Below are 27,773 nucleotides of genomic sequence, written 5' to 3'. Positions count from 1 at the left end.
AACTTCACAAAGTTCAGGCTTTTGCTGTTGTTTAAGTTCAGCAGGCATGCAGCAAAAGGATTTATAAGCTAAGTCATTTCCAATCAAAAATGCAGGAGTAGCTGTATCATGAACTAGCACAGTCAGTGATCCATTATAGAACTTATATTCAACATGCACATTTGCCAACTCCTTCTGAATAGGCTGGCTAGAATAAGGAGTAACTGTTAAGGTTTTACCTTGCAAGAACTGGTCAGGTTGCACAAGTTGACGTTGAACAGATGAGACGTCGCTCCCAGAATCTCTTAAGCCAGAAACTTGAACGAAATTAATCCTCAGTTCATGACTAAATTCCATTTGAGCCCAATTTATTTGCTGTGGGTCAATGAAAGACATAGCAACAGGTTGGCTGGCACTGGGCGCAGCAGCAGAAACAGAAGCTGTAACAGGAGCCGAAGGAGGCTGTGTAGGCTGGGCTGGCTGAACAGCAGCCGCAGCTTGCTGGACAGGCACTGTAGCATCATCTTCCCAATTCTCAGGCTGAGAGGCAGCAGGAGCCGCTTGCACAGTTCGAACACGAGTAGTAGAAGCAGGTGTACTAGTTTTCTTTTGTCCTTTGGCTTTCAGGACAGGACAGTCCACAACATTATGTCCTTTTTCCTTGCAATAGAAGCACAGACCCGATCGTGGTTCCAAACGTGGTCTCACAGCCACAGTGGGGGAGGTGATCTTCTTTGCTGAAGAGGCGCTGCCAGTCTCAGAAGCTTTAGCTGGCTTTGAAACTTCAGCAGCTGGACGAATAGTCCCTCCACTTCCCACTGCAGGTTTTCCACCAAATCTCTGCCTATGCAGTTTCATCTTCTGGGCCAATTCAGCTGCTTGATCTAGAGTTTGAGGGTCCCAATCCTGAACCAAGGCAGTAAGGTCTTCAGGCAACACTCTGTAGAATTGCTCTTTCAGCATAAGCTCTTTTAATTGCAGGAACGAGTGGACACCTTCTGCAGCAAGCCAGCGGTCCAAATTCTGGGAGAGTTTGGCAGCAGTTAGATAGTAGTTCTCCTGGCTACGCTCCACTCTCCTAAAGGCCCGCCGGTAGTTCTCTGAAGACAAAGCAAATCTTTGCAAAGCCAAAGTCTTAAACTGGGGGTAGCTTCCAGCAGCTTGAGCAGGCAAATTCCCCAGCAAGTCAGCAAGGACGCCAGTAACTTGAGATCTTAGAATCAGCATATAATAACGATTAGGGACACCCAAGTCCTTACAAGTCTGTTCATAGAGCGAAAAAAATCCAAGAGGATCTTGGCCGTCTTTAAAAGTTGGAAACAGGCGCCGGTCAAAAGCCCACGGCGAAAGCGGTGGAGGTCGAGCAGGTCGGACGGGGGAGATGTCTCTGTCAGCCGGTCTCCTCGGCCTCGTAAACTCTTCCTCCTCCTCGTCTGTCTGCTGACCAGAAATGCACATCTGGCATACGTCTTCTAGAAGGTCTGGGCAAGGAAACATCTTGGCGGGTCCTGTCTCGGGGACTCGCAGCTCTCTCTTCCACATCCTCCTCAGACCATAAATTCACATTGGGCCGTCGCCTACGCCGCCGCCAAAATTCATTCTCCAGCTCAGTCTCTGAATCACTACGGCTCTCATCCTCCAAAATTGCTTGTCCTTTAATTCCAGCAAAATGCCGGGAATGGCTTTTTGAGGGCACAGCATCCTCAAGATAGTCCACAGGAGTAGTAAATTGAATCTTAGCACGTGGAGGCGGAACAGGTCGGTCGTCTGTTCTCTGGTCATCTTGCCAAGGCTGCAAATCTGCAGGAGTAGTTTGCTCAGTAGCCCGTGTCTTGGGACGCACAGGGGGAGTAGTCTGCAAGTCTTCCTCCCGATCATCTGGCTCTCCAACAGAATCAATGGTGTATAACGACTCATCAACAGGTCCACGGAAGGGGTTAGTATTTTTCCCTCCAGCAGCCATCATAAAAGCCTAACTGCTTCTGACAAAACAAAAAACTCTCACAGAAAATCTCAAAGTGACCGTTGCACAAACAAAATAGGCAGTTACTTCAAAGTCTCAAAAGAGTCCAACTCTGACCCCAGGCCAGTAATTAGACTAAATCAACACCGCAATGCCACCATGTCACGGCTACAGGCCCTCAGTGCCTCGACCCAGCTTAGGGGAAGAGCCAGCAAAGGTCTATCAGCCGGGCTAAACAAAATTAGCAAATTGGCAAGAGAAGGAAAGTCCCTCAAATGCCCTCAATTCTGCTACCAGTCCCTCAGGGTTCCCAAAAGCTTTAGGAGGAGAGGGACACCCTCCAAGCCTATTAGGGAGCTAAAAGGAGCAAAGTCTACCTAGCAAGGTTGTGCTTGCAGGTAGAGTGCACAGCAAAATGTTATTAGGTAGGTGGTTCACGAGAACTAGCAAAAATGGGTTCGGCAAAGTACCTTGAGTTTTGAGACCCCAAAGTCACACACCCAAACACAAAATATAATATAATTATTTATTAAGGTGCAAGGTCACATACAATGGTACAAGACAGACCGTGAGGAATAAAACAAAAATACCTATAGCTTTATTTGCTCTAACTTATACATACCAATATCATAGTAGAAGTAGATTGTCAAAGTTGTCAAGAAGGCAAAAGGCAAAATCTCTGGTCACAGAGGCAAAATCAGTCAGGCTTCATAGCACAGCAAAATGGATGGGTTCAGGAACGTCCATCCCCAGACAGAGCCAGTTTGAGAAACTGACCGAGTTACAATAGTGGTTACTGCAACCCAGACAGAATCAGTTTGAGAAACTGACCGAGTTACAATAGTGGTTACTGCAACCCAGACAGAATCTGAGGTCCATTATTGGTAATGGGTTTTTTATGCCAATCTTGCCACCCGAGAAGGGAGGGCCGGTCCACCAATCGGTTAGCAAGAGTGTGATCTCATAGTCAAAAGTGACTGTGTGCAAAAAAGGAGTTAGGTGTATGGCTGCAGTCCAAGACACCCCCTCCCATCTTGCAGGTGCAATTAGTTTCATGAAGCAAGAATGTTAATTGGTTACTGTCTGGCCATGGAGGTTCTCTCGCTCTGAGTGTCTTATCTAATCTGCAAGGTCAGAGTGTTCGAGAAGCGAGAGGCATCTCCGTTCTCAAGAGAAACGGCTAGAAGCAGAAAAGGGGGAGTTTGTGGGCTAGAAAATGTCTTAGAATAGCCACTTTAAGAGGCTGACGTTTTTTGCACAGATCAGTGAGTGGTGTAGCAAGGGTAGAGAAATGATTAATAAATCTCCTGTAATAGCCAATGAGGCCCAAAAAGGACTGAACTTCTCGCTTAGTTTTAGGTACAGGCCAGTCCAAAATACTTTGCACTTTAGCCTCTAAAGGCTTAATAGTACCACCACCAACTCTATGGCCTAGATAAGAAACTTCTGCTAAAGCGAACTGACATTTGGAGACCTTAATAGTAAGCCCAACATCTCTTACACGAGTCAAAACTTGAGACAAATGGTACATATGATCAGACCAGGTATCAGAAAAAATTGCCACATCATCTAAATAGGCACAAGAGTACTCAGAGAGGCCCTGAAGCATGGTATTAATTAACCTCTGAAAGGTCATGGGCGCGTTCTTCAGGCCGAAAGGCATAGTAATAAATTGATAAAGTTCCAGATGAGTGACAAATGCAGATTTGATAGAAGCATCTTCATCCAAACAGACTTGCCAGTAGCCTTTGTTCATGTCCAGAACAGAAATGTACTTAGCTCTGCCAAGCCTCTCAATAAGTTCATCAATGCGAGGCAGAGGAAACTGATCAGAAACTGTAACAGCATTCAACTTCCTGTAATCCACACAGAAACGAATCCCTCCATCCTTCTTAGGGACGAGCACAACAGGAGCAGCCCAAGCTGATTGAGAGGGCTTGATAACATTCAGATCCAACATTTCCTGGATTTCCAAAGCAATATCTTTAGCATGCTGGCCACTAACACGGTAAGGATGGCTAGCAACAGGCAAAGCATCTTGCATATTGATGGTATGTGTTAGCAAAGAGGTTCTTCCTGGGCGGCTAGTGAAGACATCAGCAAACTTTTCCAGAAGTTAGGCAGTTAGGCTTTTATGATGGCTGCTGGAGGGAAAAATACTAACCCCTTCCGTGGACCTGTTGATGAGTCGTTATACACCATTGATTCTGTTGGAGAGCCAGATGATCGGGAGGAAGACTTGCAGACTACTCCCCCTGTGCGTCCCAAGACACGGGCTACTGAGCAAACTACTCCTGCAGATTTGCAGCCTTGGCAAGATGACCAGAGAACAGACGACCGACCTGTTCCGCCTCCACGTGCTAAGATTCAATTTACTACTCCTGTGGACTATCTTGAGGATGCTGTGCCCTCAAAAAGCCATTCCCGGCATTTTGCTGGAATTAAAGGACAAGCAATTTTGGAGGATGAGAGCCGTAGTGATTCAGAGACTGAGCTGGAGAATGAATTTTGGCGGCGGCGTAGGCGACGGCCCAATGTGAATTTATGGTCTGAGGAGGATGTGGAAGAGAGAGCTGCGAGTCCCCGAGACAGGACCCGCCAAGATGTTTCCTTGCCCAGACCTTCTAGAAGACGTATGCCAGATGTGCATTTCTGGTCAGCAGACAGACGAGGAGGAGGAAGAGTTTACGAGGCCGAGGAGACCGGCTGACAGAGACATCTCCCCCGTCCGACCTGCTCGACCTCCACCGCTTTCGCCGTGGGCTTTTGACCGGCGCCTGTTTCCAACTTTTAAAGACGGCCAAGATCCTCTTGGATTTTTTTCGCTCTATGAACAGACTTGTAAGGACTTGGGTGTCCCTAATCGTTATTATATGCTGATTCTAAGATCTCAAGTTACTGGCGTCCTTGCTGACTTGCTGGGGAATTTGCCTGCTCAAGCTGCTGGAAGCTACCCCCAGTTTAAGACTTTGGCTTTGCAAAGATTTGCTTTGTCTTCAGAGAACTACCGGCGGGCCTTTAGGAGAGTGGAGCGTAGCCAGGAGAACTACTATCTAACTGCTGCCAAACTCTCCCAGAATTTGGACCGCTGGCTTGCTGCAGAAGGTGTCCACTCGTTCCTGCAATTAAAAGAGCTTATGCTGAAAGAGCAATTCTACAGAGTGTTGCCTGAAGACCTTACTGCCTTGGTTCAGGATTGGGACCCTCAAACTCTAGATCAAGCAGCTGAATTGGCCCAGAAGATGAAACTGCATAGGCAGAGATTTGGTGGAAAACCTGCAGTGGGAAGTGGAGGGACTATTCGTCCAGCTGCTGAAGTTTCAAAGCCAGCTAAAGCTTCTGAGACTGGCAGCGCCTCTTCAGCAAAGAAGATCACCTCCCCCACTGTGGCTGTGAGACCACGTTTGGAACCACGATCGGGTCTGTGCTTCTATTGCAAGGAAAAAGGACATAATGTTGTGGACTGTCCTGTCCTGAAAGCCAAAGGACAAAAGAAAACTAGTACACCTGCTTCTACTACTCGTGTTCGAACTGTGCAAGCGGCTCCTGCTGCCTCTCAGCCTGAGAATTGGGAAGATGATGCTACAGTGCCTGTCCAGCAAGCTGCGGCTGCTGTTCAGCCAGCCCAGCCTACACAGCCTCCTTCGGCTCCTGTTACAGCTTCTGTTTCTGCTGCTGCGCCCAGTGCCAGCCAACCTGTTGCTATGTCTTTCATTGACCCACAGCAAATAAATTGGGCTCAAATGGAATTTAGTCATGAACTGAGGATTAATTTCGTTCAAGTTTCTGGCTTAAGAGATTCTGGGAGCGACGTCTCATCTGTTCAACGTCAACTTGTGCAACCTGACCAGTTCTTGCAAGGTAAAACCTTAACAGTTACTCCTTATTCTAGCCAGCCTATTCAGAAGGAGTTGGCAAATGTGCATGTTGAATATAAGTTCTATAATGGATCACTGACTGTGCTAGTTCATGATACAGCTACTCCTGCATTTTTGATTGGAAATGACTTAGCTTATAAATCCTTTTGCTGCATGCCTGCTGAACTTAAACAACAGCAAAAGCCTGAACTTTGTGAAGTTAGTGTGTCAGCCCAGCCTGTTGCTGTAGCAACTGCTCCTCCTTCGGCTGACCGGCCAGCGTGCCCTGAACCTTCTGACTCTGCTGTTGTAAATTCTCAAGTCTTTGCTGATGAGCAACTGTTTATTCAAGCCCAGAAGGCTGATGTCTCTTTGAAATCGTGTTGGGAAGCTGTGGAGAAATCTCCTAGATGCTTTGACCAACCCAGAGTGAAATTCCTTGTGGAAAATGGATTGCTTTACAGAGAATATGTTGCTAAGAAACTTGATACTCCCATCAAACAACTTGTCGTTCCTCAGCCGTTCCGGGAGAAAGTTTTGCAGCTAGCTCATGAAAATTTGCTTTCTGGCCATTTTGGAGTTAAACGGACTTTGGAGAAAGTTAGCCGCTCATTTTATTGGCCTGAAGTGTGCCAAGCTGTTACTGCTTTTGTCAAGACTTGTGATGTCTGTCAACGTGAAGGATTTTCTGCAGACCACCCTCGTGCCCCTCTGCAACCGGCACCTATAGTGGAGGAAGTTTTTGCCAAATGGGGGATTGACATTATTGGACCTCTTGCTAAACCGTCCAGGAGTGGAAAGAAGTTTCTCCTGACTGTTATTGATTTTTCCTCGCATTATCTGGATGTGACCCCCCTGGCCAACATCACTGCTCCTGCTGTAGCGCGTGCCCTGCTTGTTGTGGCTTCCAGATGGGGTCTGCCTAAGACCATCCGATCAGATATGGGACCTTCCTTGGTGAGTGGCTTAATGAAAAAAGTTTTTGAGCTTGCTAAGATTGAACATCAAGTCACCATCCCTTATGCTCATTGGGAGAATGGCTTGACTGAACGTGTTAATCGTACAGTGGGCCAGATGCTGAGAAAATATGTACTGGACTTTGGCCCTGACTGGGAAAAATCTTTGCCTTTTATGATTGGGGCTTATAATGACACTTTGCAAGAGAGCTTGGGCTTTTCTCCTAATCAGATTGTTTTTGGCCGCTCTCTGAATACTCCTTTGACTATGCTTCGCCAGCAATGGGAAGGCGTGTCTGAATTGAAGCCTATGTCTGTTGTGACTTATTTCCACCAGCTGAAAGAGACTTTGGCTGCTATTTGGGAATCTGCAAAACTTCATTTGACCAAAGCCCAGACGTTACAGAAGCGGGCTTATGATAGAAAAGCTGTGCCTCGAGAATATTTCCCTAAGGATAAGGTCCTAGTCCTCAGCCCGGTTAAACCGCATAAAATGGCTGTGATGTGGACTGGTCCTGCTGAAATTGTCAAAAAGGAGAGTGCTGTGCATTATTTGGTTGCCTTTCCTGAGGCTCATCCTCAGCCTAAGCTATATCATGTGAACTCCTTGAAAAAATACCATGAGAGATTGCCTGGCATGTTTGCTCTGAAGTGTACTGAAGATGTGCCTGATCAACCCCTTGATTTGCTCGCTGAGAGTAAAGACCCTGGGGGCATTGACAGCATTATTTTTGATTCTGCTTTGTCATCTGAGCAAACTGCTCAACTTTATGCTGTTCTGGAAAAGTTTGCTGATGTCTTCACTAGCCGCCCAGGAAGAACCTCTTTGCTAACACATACCATCAATATGCAAGATGCTTTGCCTGTTGCTAGCCATCCTTACCGTGTTAGTGGCCAGCATGCTAAAGATATTGCTTTGGAAATCCAGGAAATGTTGGATCTGAATGTTATCAAGCCCTCTCAATCAGCTTGGGCTGCTCCTGTTGTGCTCGTCCCTAAGAAGGATGGAGGGATTCGTTTCTGTGTGGATTACAGGAAGTTGAATGCTGTTACAGTTTCTGATCAGTTTCCTCTGCCTCGCATTGATGAACTTATTGAGAGGCTTGGCAGAGCTAAGTACATTTCTGTTCTGGACATGAACAAAGGCTACTGGCAAGTCTGTTTGGATGAAGATGCTTCTATCAAATCTGCATTTGTCACTCATCTGGAACTTTATCAATTTATTACTATGCCTTTCGGCCTGAAGAACGCGCCCATGACCTTTCAGAGGTTAATTAATACCATGCTTCAGGGCCTCTCTGAGTACTCTTGTGCCTATTTAGATGATGTGGCAATTTTTTCTGATACCTGGTCTGATCATATGTACCATTTGTCTCAAGTTTTGACTCGTGTAAGAGATGTTGGGCTTACTATTAAGGTCTCCAAATGTCAGTTCGCTTTAGCAGAAGTTTCTTATCTAGGCCATAGAGTTGGTGGTGGTACTATTAAGCCTTTAGAGGCTAAAGTGCAAAGTATTTTGGACTGGCCTGTACCTAAAACTAAGCGAGAAGTTCAGTCCTTTTTGGGCCTCATTGGCTATTACAGGAGATTTATTAATCATTCCTCTACCCTTGCTACACCACTCACTGATCTGTGCAAAAAACGTCAGCCTCTTAAAGTGGTTTGGACTGCTCAGTGTCAGTCTGCCTTTGAGTCTTTGAAGGCTTGTTTTATGCAGTCCCCTGTAATGATTGCTCCTGATCCTGCTCAACCCTTTTTTGTACAAACAGATGCAAGCCAAACTGGAGTTGGAGCCGTCCTGTGTCAAAAGGGGCCTGATGGAACTTTACATCCTGTTGTCTTTTTGAGTAAGAAATTGCTGCCCAGAGAAAGTAACTTGTCTACTATTGAAAAAGAGTGTTTTGGAATTGTCTGGGCTCTGACTAAACTAAGATCCTATTTGTGGGGACAAAAGTTTATCCTTCAAACTGATCACTCCCCACTTTGCTGGTTAGACAGAGTTAAAAACTCTAACCAGAAACTGTTAAGATGGAGCCTTGCTTTGCAAGATTTTGATTTCACTGTGCAACATATCAAGGGTTCTGAAAACATTGTGGCTGACAGATTGTCCAGAATTTACTGTGATGTTGCTGGTTAAATTGTTTAACCTTGATTGCTTTCTGTGACTGCTCTTATTACCTGAATTACAGTATAGTTTGCTTTGCTTCCAAATGTAAAACACTGCCTTTAAATTTTTTCTTTCTCTTGCATTCACAGTGGCTGCTAATTTCTCAAGTTACCTCATTTTACTGTTTTTATGTGTTTTTACCCATCCTTTTGTGTTTTATTTATGCCTTTTGGAAATACGGGTCTTTTAATATTGCACATTTTTTACTACTTGCATTTTTCTTTTAGTTTTTTAGATGAAATTTGAGTAAACCCAGTAATTTCATCTCCTGAAGGGGGAAGATGTAGAGAAAAATGCTTAACTTTCTTTTGTATTTAGCCTTTCTGAAGTAGAATGGCTGCTTAAAACTTTGGTCAAGAGGCCTTGCTATTCTAAGACATTTTCTAGCCCACAAACTCCCCCTTTTCTGCTTCTAGCCGTTTCTCTTGAGAACGGAGATGCCTCTCACTTCTCGAACACTCTGACCTTGCAGATTAGATAAGACACTCAGAGCGAGAGAACCTCCATGGCCAGACAGTAACCAATTAACATTCTTGCTTCATGAAACTAATTGCACCTGCAAGATGGGAGGGGGTGTCTTGGACTGCAGCCATACACCTAACTCCTTTTTTGCACACAGTCACTTTTGACTATGAGATCACACTCTTGCTAACCGATTGGTGGACCGGCCCTCCCTTCTCGGGTGGCAAGATTGGCATAAAAAACCCATTACCAATAATGGACCTCAGATTCTGTCTGGGTTGCAGTAACCACTATTGTAACTCGGTCAGTTTCTCAAACTGATTCTGTCTGGGTTGCAGTAACCACTATTGTAACTCGGTCAGTTTCTCAAACTGGCTCTGTCTGGGGATGGACGTTCCTGAACCCATCCATTTTGCTGTGCTATGAAGCCTGACTGATTTTGCCTCTGTGACCAGAGATTTTGCCTTTTGCCTTCTTGACAACTTTGACAATCTACTTCTACTATGATATTGGTATGTATAAGTTAGAGCAAATAAAGCTATAGGTATTTTTGTTTTATTCCTCACGGTCTGTCTTGTACCATTGTATGTGACCTTGCACCTTAATAAATAATTATATTATATTTTGTGTTTGGGTGTGTGACTTTGGGGTCTCAAAACTCAAGGTACTTTGCCGAACCCATTTTTGCTAGTTCTCGTGAACCACCTACCTAATAACATTTTGCTGTGCACTCTACCTGCAAGCACAACCTTGCTAGGTAGACTTTGCTCCTTTTAGCTCCCTAATAGGCTTGGAGGGTGTCCCTCTCCTCCTAAAGCTTTTGGGAACCCTGAGGGACTGGTGGCAGAATTGAGGGCATTTGAGGGACTTTCCTTCTCTTGCCAATTTGCTAATTTTGTTTAGCCCGGCTGATAGACCTTTGCTGGCTCTTCCCCTAAGCTGGGTCGAGGCACTGAGGGCCTGTAGCCGTGACACCTGCCTTTCCCCTCCACACCCCACCTGGCTCTCAGCCCTCCACAAAACCCTATTGCCTCCCTCCCTACCTTTCCTCTCCACACCTCACCTGGCTCTCAGCCCTCCCCAAAACCCCATTGCCTCCCTAACTGCCATTACTCTTCCCACCCCCACCTGCCTCTGACCCCTTCCCAAACACCCATTGCGTCCCTCCCTGCATTTCCTTTCCACTCCCCACCTGCCTCTGACCCCTTCCGAAAACCCCATTGCCTCCCTAACTGCCATTACTCTTCCCACCCCCACCTGCCTCTGACCCCTTCCCAAACACCCATTGCGTCCCTCCCTGCATTTCCTTTCCACTCCCCACCTGCCTCTGACCCCTTCCGAAAACCCCATTGCCTCCCTACCTGCATTTCCTTTCCACACCCCACCTGGCTCTCAGCCCTCCCCAAAACCTCATTGCCTCCCTACCTGCCTTTCCTCTCCACACCTCACCTGGCTCTCAGCCCTCCCCCAAACTCCATTGCCTCGGTACCTGCCATCCCTCCCCAGCCCCCTCCTGCTTCTCACCTCTCCCCAGACTTACCTTGCCCCCCACCTGCCAGCCCTTTCTAACCACAACTTTCCCACCAGCCCTCCCCAGCTCCAGCTTTCTAGAGCCCATTGTATTTATTTGCACAACAGGCTGTGTTTCTAGTATAAAATAACAAAACTTCACCCCCTACCCACCACCCATTGAAAAGGCAATATAATATTGATTACGATGTTATATTCGCTTCCCCTTTGGACCCCACAAAAACTATTGAACTCAAATTAATAAGAAAGCAATTTTCATACCAAATGCTAAATCAAAAAACATGATATATGTACAGCCTCTGAGAGACCCTGTGGAAAGTGACCTCATTTGGGCCTGTTGAACAAAAGTGCAAAATCAAGGGCCTGTCTTTATTGGGAGCAAGAGAAAATGTCCCCCCCCCGCCCCGCGAACCTCAATACTGCTGGGTAGCACAAAGTGCTAGTGACATATTAAACTGGTTTTTTTAAAAAGTTTGGATTGTTTCCCCCCTTCCCCACTTATACGGCTTGCAAGGAAATGGGGAAAAAAACAATTTCGTGACTCTGGAATGCTTTCCATTTTGTTGCTCAGTTGTTTCTTACTGGAATATTAGTTCCTTTATGAGGAGTAGGCGCTGAATGAGTTATCTTTTTTGTGCTGATTTTGATAGGTCAGTGGAGGTAATGTTGAGTTTGTACAGTAAAGCTTGTCCGGATACGATAGAGTACCATATGGCAAATATTTTCAAGTTTAAAGAAATAGCATTAGCAAGGAGCCAAGACATAGTTTATCACACCCAGGGGCCGTCGATCAAGTCAGGGGCCTGTTATTCCAGTCCCCGAGCCCTTCTGGCACACCCAGGGGCTGTGATTCCAGCATGGGGCTGGTCAATCCAGTCCCCGAGCCCTTCTGTCACACCCAGGGGCCATCATTCCAGTCTGGGGCCTGTCATTCCAGTACCTGAGCCCTTCTGGCACACCCAGGGGCCGTCATTCCAGTCAGGGGCCTGTCATTCCAGTCCCTGAGCCCTTCTGGCACACCCAGGAGCCGACATTCCAGTCAAGGGCCTGTCATTCCAGTACCTGAGCCCTTCTGGCACACCCAAGGGCCGTCATTCCAGTCAGGGGCCTGTCATTCCAGTCCCTGAGCCCTTCTGGCGCACCCAGGGGCCGTCATTCCAGTCAGGAGCGTGTCATTCCAGTCCGCAAGCCCTTCCGGCACACCCAGGGGCCGTCATTCCAGCATGGGGCCTGTCATTCCAGTCCCAGAGCCCTTCTGGCACACCCAGGGGTTGTCATTCCAGTCAAGGGCCTGTCATTCCAGTACCTGAGCCCTTCTGGCACACCTAGGGGCCGTCATTCCAGTCAGGGGCCTGTCATTCCAGTCCCTGAGCCCTTCTGGCACACCCAGGGGCCGTCATTCCAGCATGGGGCCTGTCATTCCAGTCCCAGAGCCCTTCTGTCACACCCAGGGGCCGTCATTCCAGTCAGGGGCGTGTCATTCCAGTCCCCAAGCCCTTCCGGCACAGCCAGGGGCCGTCATTCCAGCATGGGGCCTGTCATTCCAGTCCCAGAGCCCTTCTGGCACACCCAGGGGCCGTCATTCCAGTCAAGGGCCTGTCATTCCAGTCCCCAAGCCCTTCTGGCACACCCAGGGGCCGTCATTCCAGTCAGGGGCGTGCCATTCCAGTCCCTCAGCCCTTCTGGCACACCCAGGGGCCGTCATTCCAGTCAGGGGCGTGCCATTCCAGTCCTGCAGCCCTTCTGTCACACCCAGGGGCTGTCATTCCAGTCAGGGGCGTGCCATTCCAGTCCCGCAGCCCTTCCGTCACACCCAGGGGCCGTCATTCCAGTCAGGGGCGTGTCATTCCAGTCCCCGAGCCCTTCCGGCACACCCAGGGGCCGTCATTCCAGCATGGGGCCTGTCATTCTAGTCCCAGAGCCCTTCTGGCACACCCAGGGGCCGTCATTCCAGTCAAGGGCCTGTCATTCCAGTCCCCGAGCCCTTCTGGCACACCCAGGGGCCGTCATTCCAGCATGGGGCCTCTCATTCCAGTCCCTGAGCCCTTCTGGCACACCCAGGGCCCATCATTCCAGTCAGGGGCCTGTCATTCCATTCCCTGAGCCCTTCTGGCACACCCAGGGCCCGTCATTCCAGTCAGGGGCCTGTCAATCCAGTCCCTGAGCCCTTCTGTCACACCCAGGAGCCGTCATTCCAGCATGGGGCCTGTCATTCCAGTCCCTGAGCCCTTCTGGCACACCCAGGGGCCGTCATTCCAGTCAAGGGCCTGTCATTCCAGTCCCAGAGCCCTTCTGGCACACCCAGGGGCCGTCTTTCCAGTCAGGGGCCTGTCATTCCAGTCCCAGAGCCCTTCTGGCACACCCAGGGGCCGTCATTCCAGTCAACGGCCTGTCTTTCCAGTCCCCGAGCCCTTCTGGCACACCCAGGGGCTGTCATTCCAGCATGGGGCCTGTCATTCCAGTCCCCGAGCCCTTCTGGCATACCCAGGGCCCATCATTCCGGTCTGGGGCCTGTCATTCCAGTCCCCGAGCCCTTCTGGCACACCCAAGGGCTGTCATTCCAGTCAGGGGCCTGTCATTCCAGTCCCCAAGCCCTTCTGTCACACCCAGGGGCCGTCATTCCAGCATGGGGCCTGTCAATCCAGTCCCAGAACAGGCTATCTGGGCCCAGACACTTTCCTTCAAAATCCATTCCATGTTTTCGTTGCACCTCTTTTTTTGCTCTAATGCGTTTCAATGGAGCCCATGCAAGTCGATGGGCATTCCAGTTCCCCATTATTTCCAATGGGCATTCAAGCCTCTCCCATTATTTCCAATGGGCAATCCTGTCATTCGTTTTAGTACATCCCGTTCCGGGAGCTTTTTGGCATGGAATGGGTTAATTAAAGGGTGCCAGTCCAGAGTTTTCATTTCTAAAATATTGTTCTGGAGTGTCTCTAACACATCCCCCTCTTTTTTGTGGCACTGGCATTTCTTTAGTGCCCGTTCCGGCCTGTTCCATCTCGTTCTGGCTTTTACCCTGTCCCGATCTCATCTGATACACCCAGGGGCAGTCATTCCAGTCTCAGACCCCTTCTGATACACCCAGGGCCTGTACTTCCACTCAGGGGCCTGTCATTCCCGCCCCAGAGCTTTTCTTTCATACCCAGGGGCTGGCATTCTACTCAGGGCCTTGTCATGCCAGTCCCAGAGGGATGTACTAAAAGGAATGACAGGATTGCCCTTTGGAAACAATGAGAGAGGCTTGAATGCCGATTGGAAATAATGGGAAACAAGAATATCCCCTTCCGTGAAAGGCACCCCCACTTTTTTATATGGAGCAAAAGAAGATTCAAAACTGGAACTCATCAGCACCCATCATCTGAAGGAACGCAATCTGCTACCATCTCGTTCCCCCGCGTACGTGAACCCAGCGACCGTCCGTCTCTCATTATGCTACGGCTCCCAAACGTTCCCTCTCCCGTCTCTGGCCGCTCCACCTTCCTTTCCCTCCTGCCCGCAAGCTCCTGCTCCAGAGCGGCAGGTGGCGCCATCTCGAAGCCTAGCCCTGCTGCGGAAGGGAGTCTCAGGGAAGCGCATTTGCGGCGACTCTGTGGTCAAAGAGCGCTGCGGCGGGGCGTCGCGCTTGCTTCCAGTTGCTGTCTTGTGGGCGCTGCCGTGCAGCAGCGGGATGGGGCTCTGCTTGCCTTGTATGGGGGGAGCCGCGGACGACGTGGTGGAGACGCCGGACCCGGTGAGTCCGAGCTGCCCTCCCAGCCGCCTTTGCTCCTTTGCGCTTGGGTGACCGCGAGGAGATTCACATCTGCCCCTCGGCTCTTTTCTCCGCGGTTAAAATAGGCTGTGGGTTTTGCGTCCATTTATTATAATTTGTTTTTCTTTGAATAGTCAGTATCATTGCCTTACTTTATCAGGCTGGCTTTACCCTTTTTTCTCCTTCTCACCATTAACTGTTTGAAATTTGGAAATAGAGTACAGCATATAAGCTTTATGTAGTTAAAAGATCAAAAAGAGTCCAGTAGCACCTTTAAGACTAACCAATTTTATTGTAGCATAAGCTTTCGAGAATCAAGTTCTCTTCGTCAGATGCCTGATACAGAGACTGGTCAAATACAAAAGAGCAGGAAAGAGAAGAGGCAATTAGTGGGGGAGGGGGAGGGAGCAATCAAAACATTCCTTTGCTAGTATATGTAAACAGCTCCTTTTAGTGTGTGTATCAGTTGGCTTCAAAGGAGTTTGCCCTGTTAGTTTGTAGAAGCCAAACAGCTAGACCATCCAATTCCAATGCAGTATGGGCCTTCGATAACCACAGCTCTCCCTGCCAGATGCATCTGACAAAGAGATCTGTGGTTCCCGAAAGCCTGCATTGGTTAGTCTTAAAGGTGCTACTGGACTCTTTTTTATTTTGCTACCACAGACTAACATGGCTAACTCCTCTGTAGTTAAAAGAGGCTCAAGAGAGCCCGTGAGTGCTTAGCGGCCTGACCTGATGTCTTTTCACTGTGTTTAGGCTCCAGAAGAACGAGAAAACAAAAATAATTGTGCTCTAAGATCAAAGATATCATGTACTGCTGTATTCCCAGGCATATATATATGGAGAGAGCTGGCTGCCTTTTGTCAGAAGAAGAATAAAAAGACTAGGATTCATAAGACCTCATGGGAAAAGGCTACCTGCTTTTAAAATGACAGGCTGGAGATGGGAAAGTGCTTGATCAGAAGCGCAGTTCTCTAGCATTTAAAGGAGTCATCAAGGGATAGTAGTGTATAAAAGCAGAAAGTAGACTGTATAATTGCTTTTAAGCTATCTGTGGTGCTATGATAGCACTCCTTGGTATAAATGCTTCTATATCAGAGATGCTTTAATTATTGGCATTTAAAAATAAGTTGCTTATGTCATATGTATTAAGTATAGGGCCGTTTCCAGATGGCTTACCTGCCTCCGGAACGTCGCACCATGTTGCGGGGAAAATGCGAAATAATCGCGTTTTCTCGCGCGAGTTTTGCGCGACATCACGCAATGTCATGCAAAACTCGCGCAAGAAAACGCGATATTTCGCGTTTTCCCCGCAACATGGCGTGACGTTCCGGAGGCAGGTAAGCCATCTGGAAACGGCCTAGGCCTTATGACTTAATGGGGGAGGGCGGAGACAGAACTATATCTTCATTTGTACTAAACTGTTTCTTGGATTTCAGTTTTGGGACTTACAATTTGATGTAGTTACTCTAGTATAAATCCATTAATTTAACTTGTTAATCTTGTGTCACATTGATAATAATACATCTTCAGCTGTGATCTTTTAAAAATCTTGTTATTTGATGAAGTAGCCTACAGAAGTACTTGTCACATTTGATTGGTCTGTAAAATGCCCCCAACCTACTGTCCTGTTGTTCCAGTAAATTAAGCTTAATACAGTAATTACACATATTATTGGGGGGTGGTGCAGTGGTACTGAAATAGTTTGATGGGCAGGTGAGAAGTTTCTTTTTTTTTCTCTTGAAAGGGGCGTGTGTATGAATTAATCAGGCCTCTATGCATGACCAGAATGTATGTGGAAGGCCTAGTTTATACTGGATGTTATCTGTGGAGTAGAAAGGACATGCTGCTTCTCTATCACACTCAATCACCATGGCAGAGTATATAAATGGGGGTTAATGCAGCTTCTGGTTGGGATTCTTAAACAATCTATGTGTTTAAAAATCTTATATAGTAATAGCCAAGCGGACCTGATCTGTGGATACTTAAATCCAGAGACTGGAGCCATGAACAGACAAGACAGATCTTCCTACACATCTAAAAAATCTCCAGATTTGCAGAAAAAACTGCAATCTAAAAAAAGAAAAATCCTTTGGAGGGTAACCCCCCCCAAATGATAAAAGAAGCAGCTGTAGTTTTAACAAGATGCCCTCAGTGGCTGTTGCTAGGTAACCATAACAGTTTAGTCAGTATTGCAGACTTGGCTCCTATCAGTTAAAAGGCAAGGACTGGGGGCAGGGTCTTTTCTAGGGCTGTTTTGGCCTTTGAGGAGGACTCATTGGGACCAGTCCCAGAAGAAATCACTGAGCAGCTTAATACCACATGATTCACATGACTTGTATAGATCTGGCTGCTTGCTACTGTTCAATACCCGCCCCCCCCCCCCAGTATAATATAGTGGTTAGGGTTTCAGAGTAGGATCCAAGTGACCTAGGTTTGAATCTCCACTCTGCTGTAGAAGCTCACTGAGTGACTTTGATCCATCACTGTCTCAGCCTAACCTAACTCTCAGGTTTGTTGTGAGGATAATATGGAGGGAAAGAGAATAGAGTAAGCTGTTTTGGGTCCCCATTGTACTGAAGGGAGTATATAAATGAAGTAAATTAATAAATATAGATTAATATGGGGTAAGAGGAAGCTGTTCAGTGGGTTTGAAGGAGAGAGAAGGACATAGAAAAAGATGTAGGAGGGAAAGAGGAAAAAGCGTGGGGAAGGAAATACAGGGAAACGTGAAGTGTCCCTGCAAGTCCTTGTAGATTCTTCACCCTACAACTGGGCCAATGGGGAGAGGCTGCCGGGGGGGGGGGGGAGACAAAGGTGGGTGGGAAGGAGAGAAGGAAGCAGGAAAGAGAGAGGGGCTATGGGCAGCAGGGAAGGAAAGAGGATATGAAATTCCCCCTGCAAGTCCTTGCAGCACCCCTACTTGTATTTCTCTAATTCCTGTTTCACAGATGAAAACAGAGAGTACTTTAACAAACTCCTAGTGAATATATAGATGGCATTTGAACTTAGGAGTAAACCTGTCTTATTCAAAAGGGAACTTTGTCATAATTTCTCTGTTCATGAATGCTTAAAATAACATCTAATCATGCCCAGAAGCTAGGACTGGGGTCTTCAGCTTTGTGATCTGTGTGGATATTGGATGGTGGTATAGTATAGTGATCTAGTCCAAAACCCCTTAATCATACTAATTTGTTTTCCTTATAGAATCAATGCCTTCATCTTGCACACAGGTTTGTATATGCTTGTAGCCTGAGTACAATTTTTCAGGAAAAAATAAAAGAATAGGCAGTTTTTACAACAACAACAACAAAAGACAACAGTCACTTCCACACACTCCAATTTTTTTCGGTTTTCCCTGTCCCAAAGCCGCATCTTCCCAATCTGCTTTGAGAACTCATCTTCCACGTGTGTTTTGTGGATGTTTGTTGCGGAAAAAAAAGGTCTCAGAACAGAAAACGCTTTCTTTATCTGCGCCTCGTCACAAATGACAGTACATTCTCACCCAACTTTCCTTTTTTTTTTTTAAGCTCATGCGGAATTGCGCTATACCATTGTCCTGTGTTTCAGCTTCTGTAGAAACTGGACATGCACGGTACTCCGTTCTCTACTGTTGCTTTCCCGCTCAAAGTTTTAAATGCAAAAGTGTTTAATAAATATGCAAAGAGTAGAGCAGTGTGATTGCACGATTCCATATCCTACTATATAAAAGGCAAACCGTGTTCCTCACCATTCATTCCTTATTCCTGCAGAGGCACAGTACGCAGGGAAGCAAGTGGGGGGCAAAACGTTTGCCATCCTTCTGCCTCCTTGGGGCCTCCAGAGGCCTAGAAGGGTCCATGGAGGTGGCAGGAAGGTGCAGCGTAGTGGCGAGGCCCTCCCAAAGTCCTTCAGCAGTGGGGCAGGGCTCCCTGCCACCTCCTTGGGGCCTTGGGAGGGCCATACACAAGCCAAGCGGCAACTGAGGGGTTGGAGGAGGAGGGAGCTCCTGTTCTCTTCCCTGATCCCCCCCCCTTGACTGATGCCATGGGGAGAGGCGCAAGGAGGGGGAGTGCTGCTAGGGGCCATTGCATTTTCCTAAACAATGAGCCTTATTGCTAGTTTGAAATAAAAGCAGAAATGGCATTTCATTCCCAATGTTGTTCCTAGACTGATAGTCTGATTGCTCAGTGATCCAATGTAGCAAGCACTGCAGTATGATTCCCTTTGTATACATAGATATTGTAATAGCACAAGGACCGTTAAAAAAAGTTTTAAAGGGGGAGGGATTATACAATCGTGCATGGAGCCAGACGCATGTGTGGGAGGGTTAATGGTGAGAAGAGGGGTTGGAGATTTGTGGGAGGGCACTTCAAAAGCACAAAAAAGCATTCACATGCATTGATACGCTTGATATGTGTGGGAAAAAACAGCATCAAAAATGAAAATGGACTAAAACAAGTTTTACAAAAAATGCTTAAAAGTGAGATCAGGACCTGCTCATGCATGGGAAATGATGACATGTGTAATGAGTGAGATAACCCGCCAAAGTTCTGTTGGTGGGCTATCTCATTAAGGATGTGTGGAAGTGACCAACATTCCTTTTGATACTTATACTTGTACATGTTGTACCACAATAGTAGCAAACTAGGTATTTGTGTAAGTGTGATCTGCATGCACTTGTGTCTATAGACTCAGTCCTATAGACAGCTGTTGCATAGTAGGAATTACTGGTACTATATCTTGCCCAGTCAATTTGTTGGTGTTCTGGTGACAGTGGCTTTTATGCAGTCTGTCAGGTTCAGGATCTGGTCCTGGTTTTACATTAAGTGCAAGGAATGAATAAAGGGGGAAAGTAACAGTACCTAAAGATGGAAGAAGAATAGTTCCTTTCTCCTTCCTGTGAATTTTCCTTGACTCTGGTCAAGGAAGAGGTCACATTAGCTGAGAAGTGGCAGTTCTGCCATTTTTGTCACTTGGTCCTCCGTTCCCAGGGTATGCTGCTGCTATCTTAAGAGGATTTTTTTTGGCACTGGTTTTTAAAAAGATAATTGGGTCAGTCAGTGATTACATAAAAAAAAATTCTTTAAAATAACCATAGGAAAAATAGAAAATTCTTTTTCCTAATTAGAAAAATGGTGGTTAAAGATGTTGCTGTGTTTATAGTAGTTAAATGAAGAGAAGAAATTATATTTCAATGCAGATTACAGAAAGGATATTTTCTCTGCACAAAATTGTTTCATCATTTAACGTAAATTTGAATCAAGCATTAGATTACTATTTGCTTCTACTGACTTAGTTACTCGCCTTGCAGCCTAATCTTTCTCATAGTTCAAGAGACATTGGGCCCTTTCACATTTCTGTTTTAACATAGTTATCGGTTGCTCCTCTGACTACATGTAAGTGATGCAGGGACAGCAGTTTTAAACAGCATTTACATCCAACTTTGAACTGTATGTGAACCATAGGTAAATCTCTGTGGCCATTTCAAACAGCGCCAATTTTCCTAGTGGTGTTGCACGGGTTTTTTTTAACAGTTCAAACTTGAGCACTATGGTGCTACAGTGTCAATGCACTAATATGGTGATATCATACCAAACATGTGGTACCAGTGTTCCCCACTGTAGCACTATAGCAGAAGTCATTATCCATTTAAAAAAAATGGGGGGGGGGGAGAGAGAATGTATTGGAAGTAGGTGGGGAATTTTTTAAAAAAGCACTGGCAAAAGTGCCACAGACATTTTTAATGGTGAACTGCAGCAAATCAGAAGTACGTGGAACACTTGAGAATGAGAAAAGCAGTTTTCAGAAAAGAACCCTGCATTGCTAGTGAGACACAAGTGGCTTTGTATTAAATGGTAGAAACAATCTCTTTGTCAACCAGCAGCCAAAATGATTTGCAAAGGCTGTGTGAAAAGGGCCTAAGACTGTTCCAAGCATCATCAGTGCACCTGATAGGAAGAAAAAACTTTTCATACTCCAAATATTGCCGTCTGTATGTGCAGTGCAAACAAGGCTTGATGTTCAAACCTCTGAGTTTCTACCATTTTCAGTTTGAGCCATTCTTGACATAGTATGTGTGACTATTTTGATAGGTCTTGCTGCAGTAATGCAGCACACTTGGTTTGTATAAACTGCATGGTATCCTGCATAGCCTAGAGCCACCATTTTTCAGCAGTTTATCCTGTCTGTGTTGGGAAAAGACTGTTTTAAAGTACAGTTTCACAGCTGGTCTTTTAGCCCAGTTATTGTATCCTTTAACACTAAAGTGCCAAACTGTGTATGCAGAATGCTCCTCTGTAGAGATGCTCTAAGTATGAGCAAAGCTACAAGTTACTTTTTTCACGTGGAGAACACTTGATTGTTCTCGCAAGTTTTCCTGGGAAGTGAAGTCCGAGTGTCCTTCCCCTCTCTGTTAGAATTGCTGCCTGAAGAGCCAGAGAAAGCCAGCAGCAGCAGCAGCTTTTGCAAATCATTCCTCCAGTCACAAGCCTGCTGGACGAGGGCTCTCAACAATCATTTGGGGGTGGGCAGCTGCTACTTTCTCCCTGGGCGTCTAACTCCCGGGGAGCTGCTCTGGAGAAAGCCGCCGTGTTGGTGAAGCTCCAGCTGCAGCAACAGCGGAAGAATCTGCTGCTGCTCTAACATGCCCTTCCCTTGCTCCTGAGCTCCTGGAGAAAAACTGGAATGACGGCATGTTAGAGCAGCAGCAGATTCTTCCGCAGTCGCTGCGGCTGGAGCTTCACCAACATGGTGGCTTTCTCCAGAGCAGCTCCCTGGGAGCAGGACACCCAGGGAGAAAGTAGCAGCTGCCTGTCCCCAAAGATCGTTGAGAGCCCTCTTGTCCAGCAGGCTTGTGACTGGAGGAACGATTTGCAAAAGCTGCTGCCGCCGCCGACTTTCTCTGGCTCTTCAGGCAGCAATTCTAACAGAGAAGGGAAGGACACTCGGACTTCACTTGGCAGGAAACCTTGCGAGAACAATCAAGTGTTCTCCAGGTGAAAAAAGTCACTTGTAGCTTGGCTCTCTATGGTTACATTTGACCAGAACTCAGAGTAACTGGGATTTCAATCAGCCAAGACAAATGTCTATCGTTTTCTGACCCCATAGTGCGTTTTGATCAGATCAGGTGTAAGGCTATTGGCAAAAAGATATTTTTGTTCTTTTCAGATTTTGTCTTGCAAATATTTTTGTAGGTCTTGCAGCATTATTTCAGGTCTTTAATATATGTAGCTTAATGAGCCAGCACGCTGTAGTGGTTAAAACACTGGACTAGGATCTGTGTGACCCAGGTTAAAATCCCCACTCTGCCATGGAAGTTTGCTAGATGACTTTGGGACAATCACACACACTCAGTCTAACCTGTCTCACAGAAGAGGAAAAATATGAAAGCTACCTTGGGTTCCCATTGGAGAGAAAGGAGGGGTATAAATCAAATCAAGTAAAGTTGTTTGGTGAAGTATAGAGATTATCTTATTACTTTTATGCATTTGGGAATATCTAAAGATGGGGAAAGCGTATGCCTGATCTGAAAAAATGTATCCAGTTGTGGATAAAAATTATACCTAGAAAATGTGGTTCCAATTCCCAGCATTCTAAAGATATTTTTTCTATAGTTGGTCATTTGGCTAATTCAAAAGATTTGGTGAAAGCAATTTAAAGTATTAACTTTAATGAGAAACAGATTTGATATTTATGCTAATTATACAAACAAATGATTGTGAAACAGTAAAATTCGCTTTCTAAAAAATTGTAACTGTAACAATGCTAGGAAAGATTTCTATAAATTTAGTCACTTAACTGTCTCTCTAGAACAGCAGAGTAAGATTACAATTTCAGCTTTCCAGACTAGCCTGGAAGATAGCCCCCTACCTTGACATGGTCAATCTGGCCACCTCAATTCATGTCAAAGTAACATCAAGACTAGACTAGTATAATGCACACTACATTGGCCTCCCCTCAGAGTAGATTCTGAGACTCCAGTTGGTACAGAATGCTGCAGCACCTTTACTCTCAGGAGCTAGACAAAGCATGCATATCACTCCCATTCTGCAGTCACTCCACTGGCTTCTCATCAGTTACCAGGCTCAGTTCAAGGCCATGACTATCACATTTAAAGCCCCTCATGGCCTCATATCTGTGCAACCACCTCTCCCTCATGTTCCGCCATGGCAGCTTTGCTCATCAGGTCAGGGCCTTTTGCAACTACCACTATGCAGTTGAGTTAAATCAACAGCAGCTTGTAGACATGCTTTCTCTGTGGTAGCCCCCACCTTGTGGAATGGCCTGCCTGAGAAGGTCAGAAAAGCTCCCACTCTTTTGACTTTCTGCAAACTATGCAAAACTGAATTATTCAGGAGGACTTTCTACCCAGATTATAGGGCTATGTCATGAGAAGGAGTTCAGAGAGATGAATTGTCAGAGGCAGGAACTATTCACTACTCTGTTGGGTACTCTCTGCTGATGTAGATATGTGCCTGCTAGGGAGTTTCCATGCTGCTGCTGCTGCTGCTGTTGTTGTTGTTGATGATGATGATATAAAATGAACTTTAAACAGAAGTAAAGCTAAGTAGGGGCAATTGGGGGGTAGTAAACAGGCAGTTCTAAGGTAGCAAATAAATTCATCCTCTTTGGAGATGGTTTACTATTATAGTAAGTGACTAGTAGGAGAAGCTTTGGGTATGCTAATAAATCTGCCCCAACTGATGCAGTGGAGCTTGGGGACAAACAACTCTTACTCTTGCCAACAAATGGTACCATACTGAAATGAAAAGGTAAGTGGCAAACTACACTGTGAACTTCTTTACTTCATGGAATGCTTGACACAGTCAAATATTAGGTAGTCAACTAACAGTATTTAACCCTGTTATTTCCCAATGAAACTGTTCTAAAGCAACTTTCTTCCTGTTCTCTTCCATATTTTATATAGGAAATTAAAAGGCGGCAACTTGCAGAAGCTGCAGAAAAAAGGCAGATGGAGGTAATCAAATCACACATTTGACGCAGAAAGATGCCAGTTGCTCAAATATTCCTCATAGCATAATGAATCAAGATGGGTAGCCCTGTTAGTCTGTAGCAGTAGAAAAGAGCAAGTCCAGTAGCACCTATAAGCACCTATAAGACTAACAAAATTAGTGGAAGGGTATGAGCTTTCGTGAGCCACAGCTCATTTCTTCAGATACCTAAAGGTATCTGGACTCTTACTCTTTTCCACAGCATAATGAATGTGATGCATCACTGCTTGAAATCAGATGGTTTAAGATTAAGGGAAAGTGGGCATTGGGATGTCATTACAGTTGACTTTGTTCTTGCGTATATTGCACACTGGGTTTTTAAGCCAACATTTAACGAGTAAGAGTTTTTGAATATATTGGGGTGGAGGAGAGCAGTCCTGAAGTGGAAGTAGCAAAAATTGTGAAAATAGCTTTTTTAAGGGTTATTGATGGGGCTTTTGCTGGAGGAGCACAGGTGAGTAGAAACTGGTTATAGTGCATGTAGATATCCAGCTGGCATAGCTGCACCATGCTCTTGTGCTGAGGACCAAAAATGGGCTTCGCTTTCCTGCCGTGTTGTTCAGATGACAAATGGGATTCCATTGGGGTCTTTGTTACCTCTTTACAGATTTTTATTTTAATTGTACTTTGTTTGGATTGAGCAGGAGGGAATAGAAATGGAGGATGGCTCCACATTGCTGAACAACTGTAATGCATGTGAGGCAAAGTATAAGTGAGCAATTATTAGATGATACATTTTTCCAACAAAGAAGACCAAGAAGTTAATCCGGAGTTGCTGAAATAATTTGTTGACATAATCATTATATTCTACATAAAATGTTTAATACTAAAGATAACAAACGTGCTAGAATGTAGGGTATAATTGTTTCAGATTAATTTAATTAGAAATATGTTTATACTCTACATTCTAACCCCTTTTTGTTGTTTGCTAAATTATGTGAATCATGAGGGCTGTTCCATCATGCCAAGACAGTCAAGATGAAAATGTTATTGCTGTAGATTGTCATATCTTGATACATTGTATCATATTCTTATCACCATGTACTTGGAGCTATTATTGGTGAACTGCAAGGGGAATTGCATATCAGGCTTTTATAACACAAGATACTGTTTTGCGTCCCCTCCCCCAGTTGCATTCCAGGCTTACCCTTCATGCATGTTAGTTACAGTCTAATGTTTTCACATATAAATATGGCAATTGTATATGTTACATTACTTTAATGCAAGTCATAAAGCTTATAAAAACAGTCTTGTGCACAGCTGCACTTTAAAAAGGGGGGGGCAACATATTTACTATGATTGTGCTGCTGCAAAAAACAAAAACAAAATTGTAATTTGCTCATTATGCCAATTATTTTCCTAAAGGCATCGTCTCGGGGTATTAAGAATCTGTCTTCTGTGGAGCAAAAGAAAAGGAAGCAAGAGGAAATGGAAAAACGTCTTGAATCAGCAGGCTCTGGGCCAGAAGGAGGCGGGCTTAGAGTAAGATTAAAAACATTCGTTTTCCCACTCTTACAACCTTAGCATCTCTTAAAGACTGCCTTCTTCCATATGAACCTACCCATTCACTCTAGTCATCTGTGGAGGCCCTGCTTTGGGTTCCTCTGCCATCTGAGGCTAGACAGGTGGCAAGCCAAGAAGGGGCCTTCTCAGTCATGGCTCCAAAATTTTGGAACTCCCTCCCCAGGGAGATGCTTCTGTCTCCCTCTATTTCTGTCTTCTGCCAGCAGTGAATATTTTTTGTTTATTTGTTTCGTTTGGCATACCCCTAATAACTGTCACTGGCTGTCTTCCCAGTTTTTAGTGTTGTGTGTTTGTTTGTATATGTTTATTGAATTATTTTATCCTATTTTAAAATGTTTATTAAATTGTTTAAAATGTTTTAAATGTTTGATGTTCATCATTGGGAAACTCTGTTTGCGTAGAAAGGTGGCATACAATACTTAAAATCAATAAATATACCAAAAACAAACGAAGAGTCCTATGGTACTTAAGTCTAGCATTTATTGTAAAATCAAAGAACAAAAGGGATGTAATACATTTTATTAAGACCAAACAAAATAACACAAAGTCAAGCACAATCTTTTAAGCTTTCCAGAGCTCCGTGACAGGTTGGATGTTAACATTTATTTTAGCATAAGCAATGAATTGAATCCTCCCTCAATAATATTTTTTTATTCACAGAGTGAGGAAAAATCAGCATTGTGAACCTTAGGGTAAAAGGCTTGGTTTGTTACATTACCATGCAGAATGAAAATGATACCGAAAAGCCAAAAACGACATTTGGTGACACAGAGTCCTTTATTTTCAATACCATCCTAAACAGTGTTACTCCAGTCTAGGCCCATTGAAATCAATGGGCTTACATTGTTACTCAGTTAGATACCTGTAAAGAATAATTAATTGTGGTTCAGAAATTTCCCAATAGAATTTCCATTGAAATTCTTTAGTTGAAGAATGCTGACTTTTAGGTTACCAGCAAAGCGACTTGGTAATTAAAATGTTTACCCACAGGTTTTGAATGTTGCTATATATAGGTTTTGAATGTTGCTTTATATAGGTCTGTAAGAAATGGATGTTCTTATATTTTGTATAACTTGTACAGCTTATACAATATGGAAGTAAGACTTTCAGGAGATTTTGAATGAAATTGGATGGTGTTACACATCATAGATCCGGAGGTGTTAGCCATGTTAGTCTGTAGTCGCAAAATAGTAAAGAGTCCAGTAGCAACTTTAAGACTAACCAATAAAGTTGATTCGTCTTAAAGGCGTTACTGGGCTCTTTACTATTGTTAGGGGAAGTCATGATCTGTATAATATTACTATGACTTTTTGTCAGTCAGTCAATCTTTATTACGGTCATAGACCACACAATAATAGCATACAACCCAGTCATGGTAAGTCATATTATTTACAAATCTATTCACTAAAATTTCAGGGTACAGAGTCTTAAATATTTGAAACCTTAAAACCTGAGTGCCTAAGACCAAATTATTAAATATTAAAATCCTTAACATTATAAAATATTTAAATATTTCCCCCTGTAAAATACTTCCTAATCCGTATGGCTTGCACAGCAAAATTTGCCACCTTTAATGTAATTTCATGGTCCCTATGACTTTTTGACTTCTGTCCGTTTTGTTCCTAGTGGCAGGTTGGATAACTGATGCAGCTCCTGATGGGAAGACCAGGATGAACATTCTACTGCCAATAACTTGCCCGTTCCTGCAGCTGAATGACATTTGTTGTTGTTTTTGCTGTTGTTTGCCTTTGAAGACTCAGCAGTACTTTGCCATGGTGGCAAGACAGATGGAAAATGTGCACTAAGGATATTTTTTCAAACCAAAACCTCACAATGTACAGCAGAGGGCCAAATCCCAGTTGTTTACTAGTTATGCTGCCATATTGTATAACATTGTATGTCTTAAAATATTGGAGGGACAGATTGTGGAAGAGGCACTTACGGTGACAAATGAAAAGTTCATACATTTTATGGAGATAATTCTGCTTTTAATAACTTCCTTAGATACTCAACTGTGCTCTGTTGTCTGTGTCATGTTTATGAAATTGATGTTACAATCCTCAGCCCCCTACTCAGAGCTAAATTGAACAGAAGTCAGTAAGCTTCTTTAAGGGTTAAAGTTTTCAAGGTGGAAGATTTGTGCCTTCAAGGATGAATTCACATGTTTAAGAGAAATGTCACCCTGAAGTGAGAAATGCTTCCCCTTGGTTATTTTTTTTCATTGCTACATCTGTGGGGAATTAAAATACAGCCACATGAAAGAGACTGTTAATTTTAAAATAGAAAATAATCCACGTCCATGCTTCTCATTTACCCCACAAAGCTGTATTTATAAGAATAAAATAATACTGAAAGCATTTGCTACCTTGTGGTGAGTTTTTGCTCTAAAAATGAATATGTAAACAGAATGTGATAAATCCTGGGAGATGGTGGGGTATTTGCAAATCCATTTATAAAGCATTATGATCCATATGTACTTATGCCAAGATAATTACATTTATATGGTTTATTCTCTCATCTCTTGGACTTTCCTATTGATGATATATGTGGCTTCATGCTTGTCATTCATTAAAAAATATAATAAGGATTCA

General features: G+C 44.7%; 1 protein-coding gene across 1 annotated transcript; it reads left to right on the top strand.

Annotated features, from left to right (window-relative positions):
- Positions 1 to 14,517: 14,517 nt before the first annotated feature.
- SVIP (small VCP interacting protein) lies at positions 14,518 to 27,773 on the top strand. Its single transcript, XM_054971861.1, has 4 exons — positions 14,518 to 14,647; positions 23,574 to 23,624; positions 25,024 to 25,140; positions 26,809 to 27,773. The coding sequence occupies exons 1-4, from the start codon at positions 14,585 to 14,587 to the stop codon at positions 26,821 to 26,823; spliced, it is 246 nt and encodes an 81-aa protein (XP_054827836.1). The 5' UTR covers positions 14,518 to 14,584; the 3' UTR covers positions 26,824 to 27,773.

The sequence above is a fragment of the Eublepharis macularius genome, chromosome 2 (genome assembly GCF_028583425.1).
Source record: "Eublepharis macularius isolate TG4126 chromosome 2, MPM_Emac_v1.0, whole genome shotgun sequence".
NCBI lineage: Eukaryota > Metazoa > Chordata > Lepidosauria > Squamata > Eublepharidae > Eublepharis > Eublepharis macularius.
Note: the sequence above shows the minus strand (reverse complement) of the source record. Positions and strands in the feature narration are given on the sequence as shown.

Excerpts from the sequence above, each read along its gene's own strand:
- SVIP (XM_054971861.1), top strand. The coding sequence starts at position 14,585 with ATGGGGCTCTGCTTGCCTTGTATGGGGGGAGCCGCGGACGACGTGGTG. Across the intron at positions 14,648-23,573 it reads TGGTGGAGACGCCGGACCCG|GAAATTAAAAGGCGGCAACT; the intron begins GTGAGTCCGAGC and ends TATTTTATATAG. Across the intron at positions 23,625-25,023 it reads CAGAAAAAAGGCAGATGGAG|GCATCGTCTCGGGGTATTAA; the intron begins GTAATCAAATCA and ends ATTTTCCTAAAG.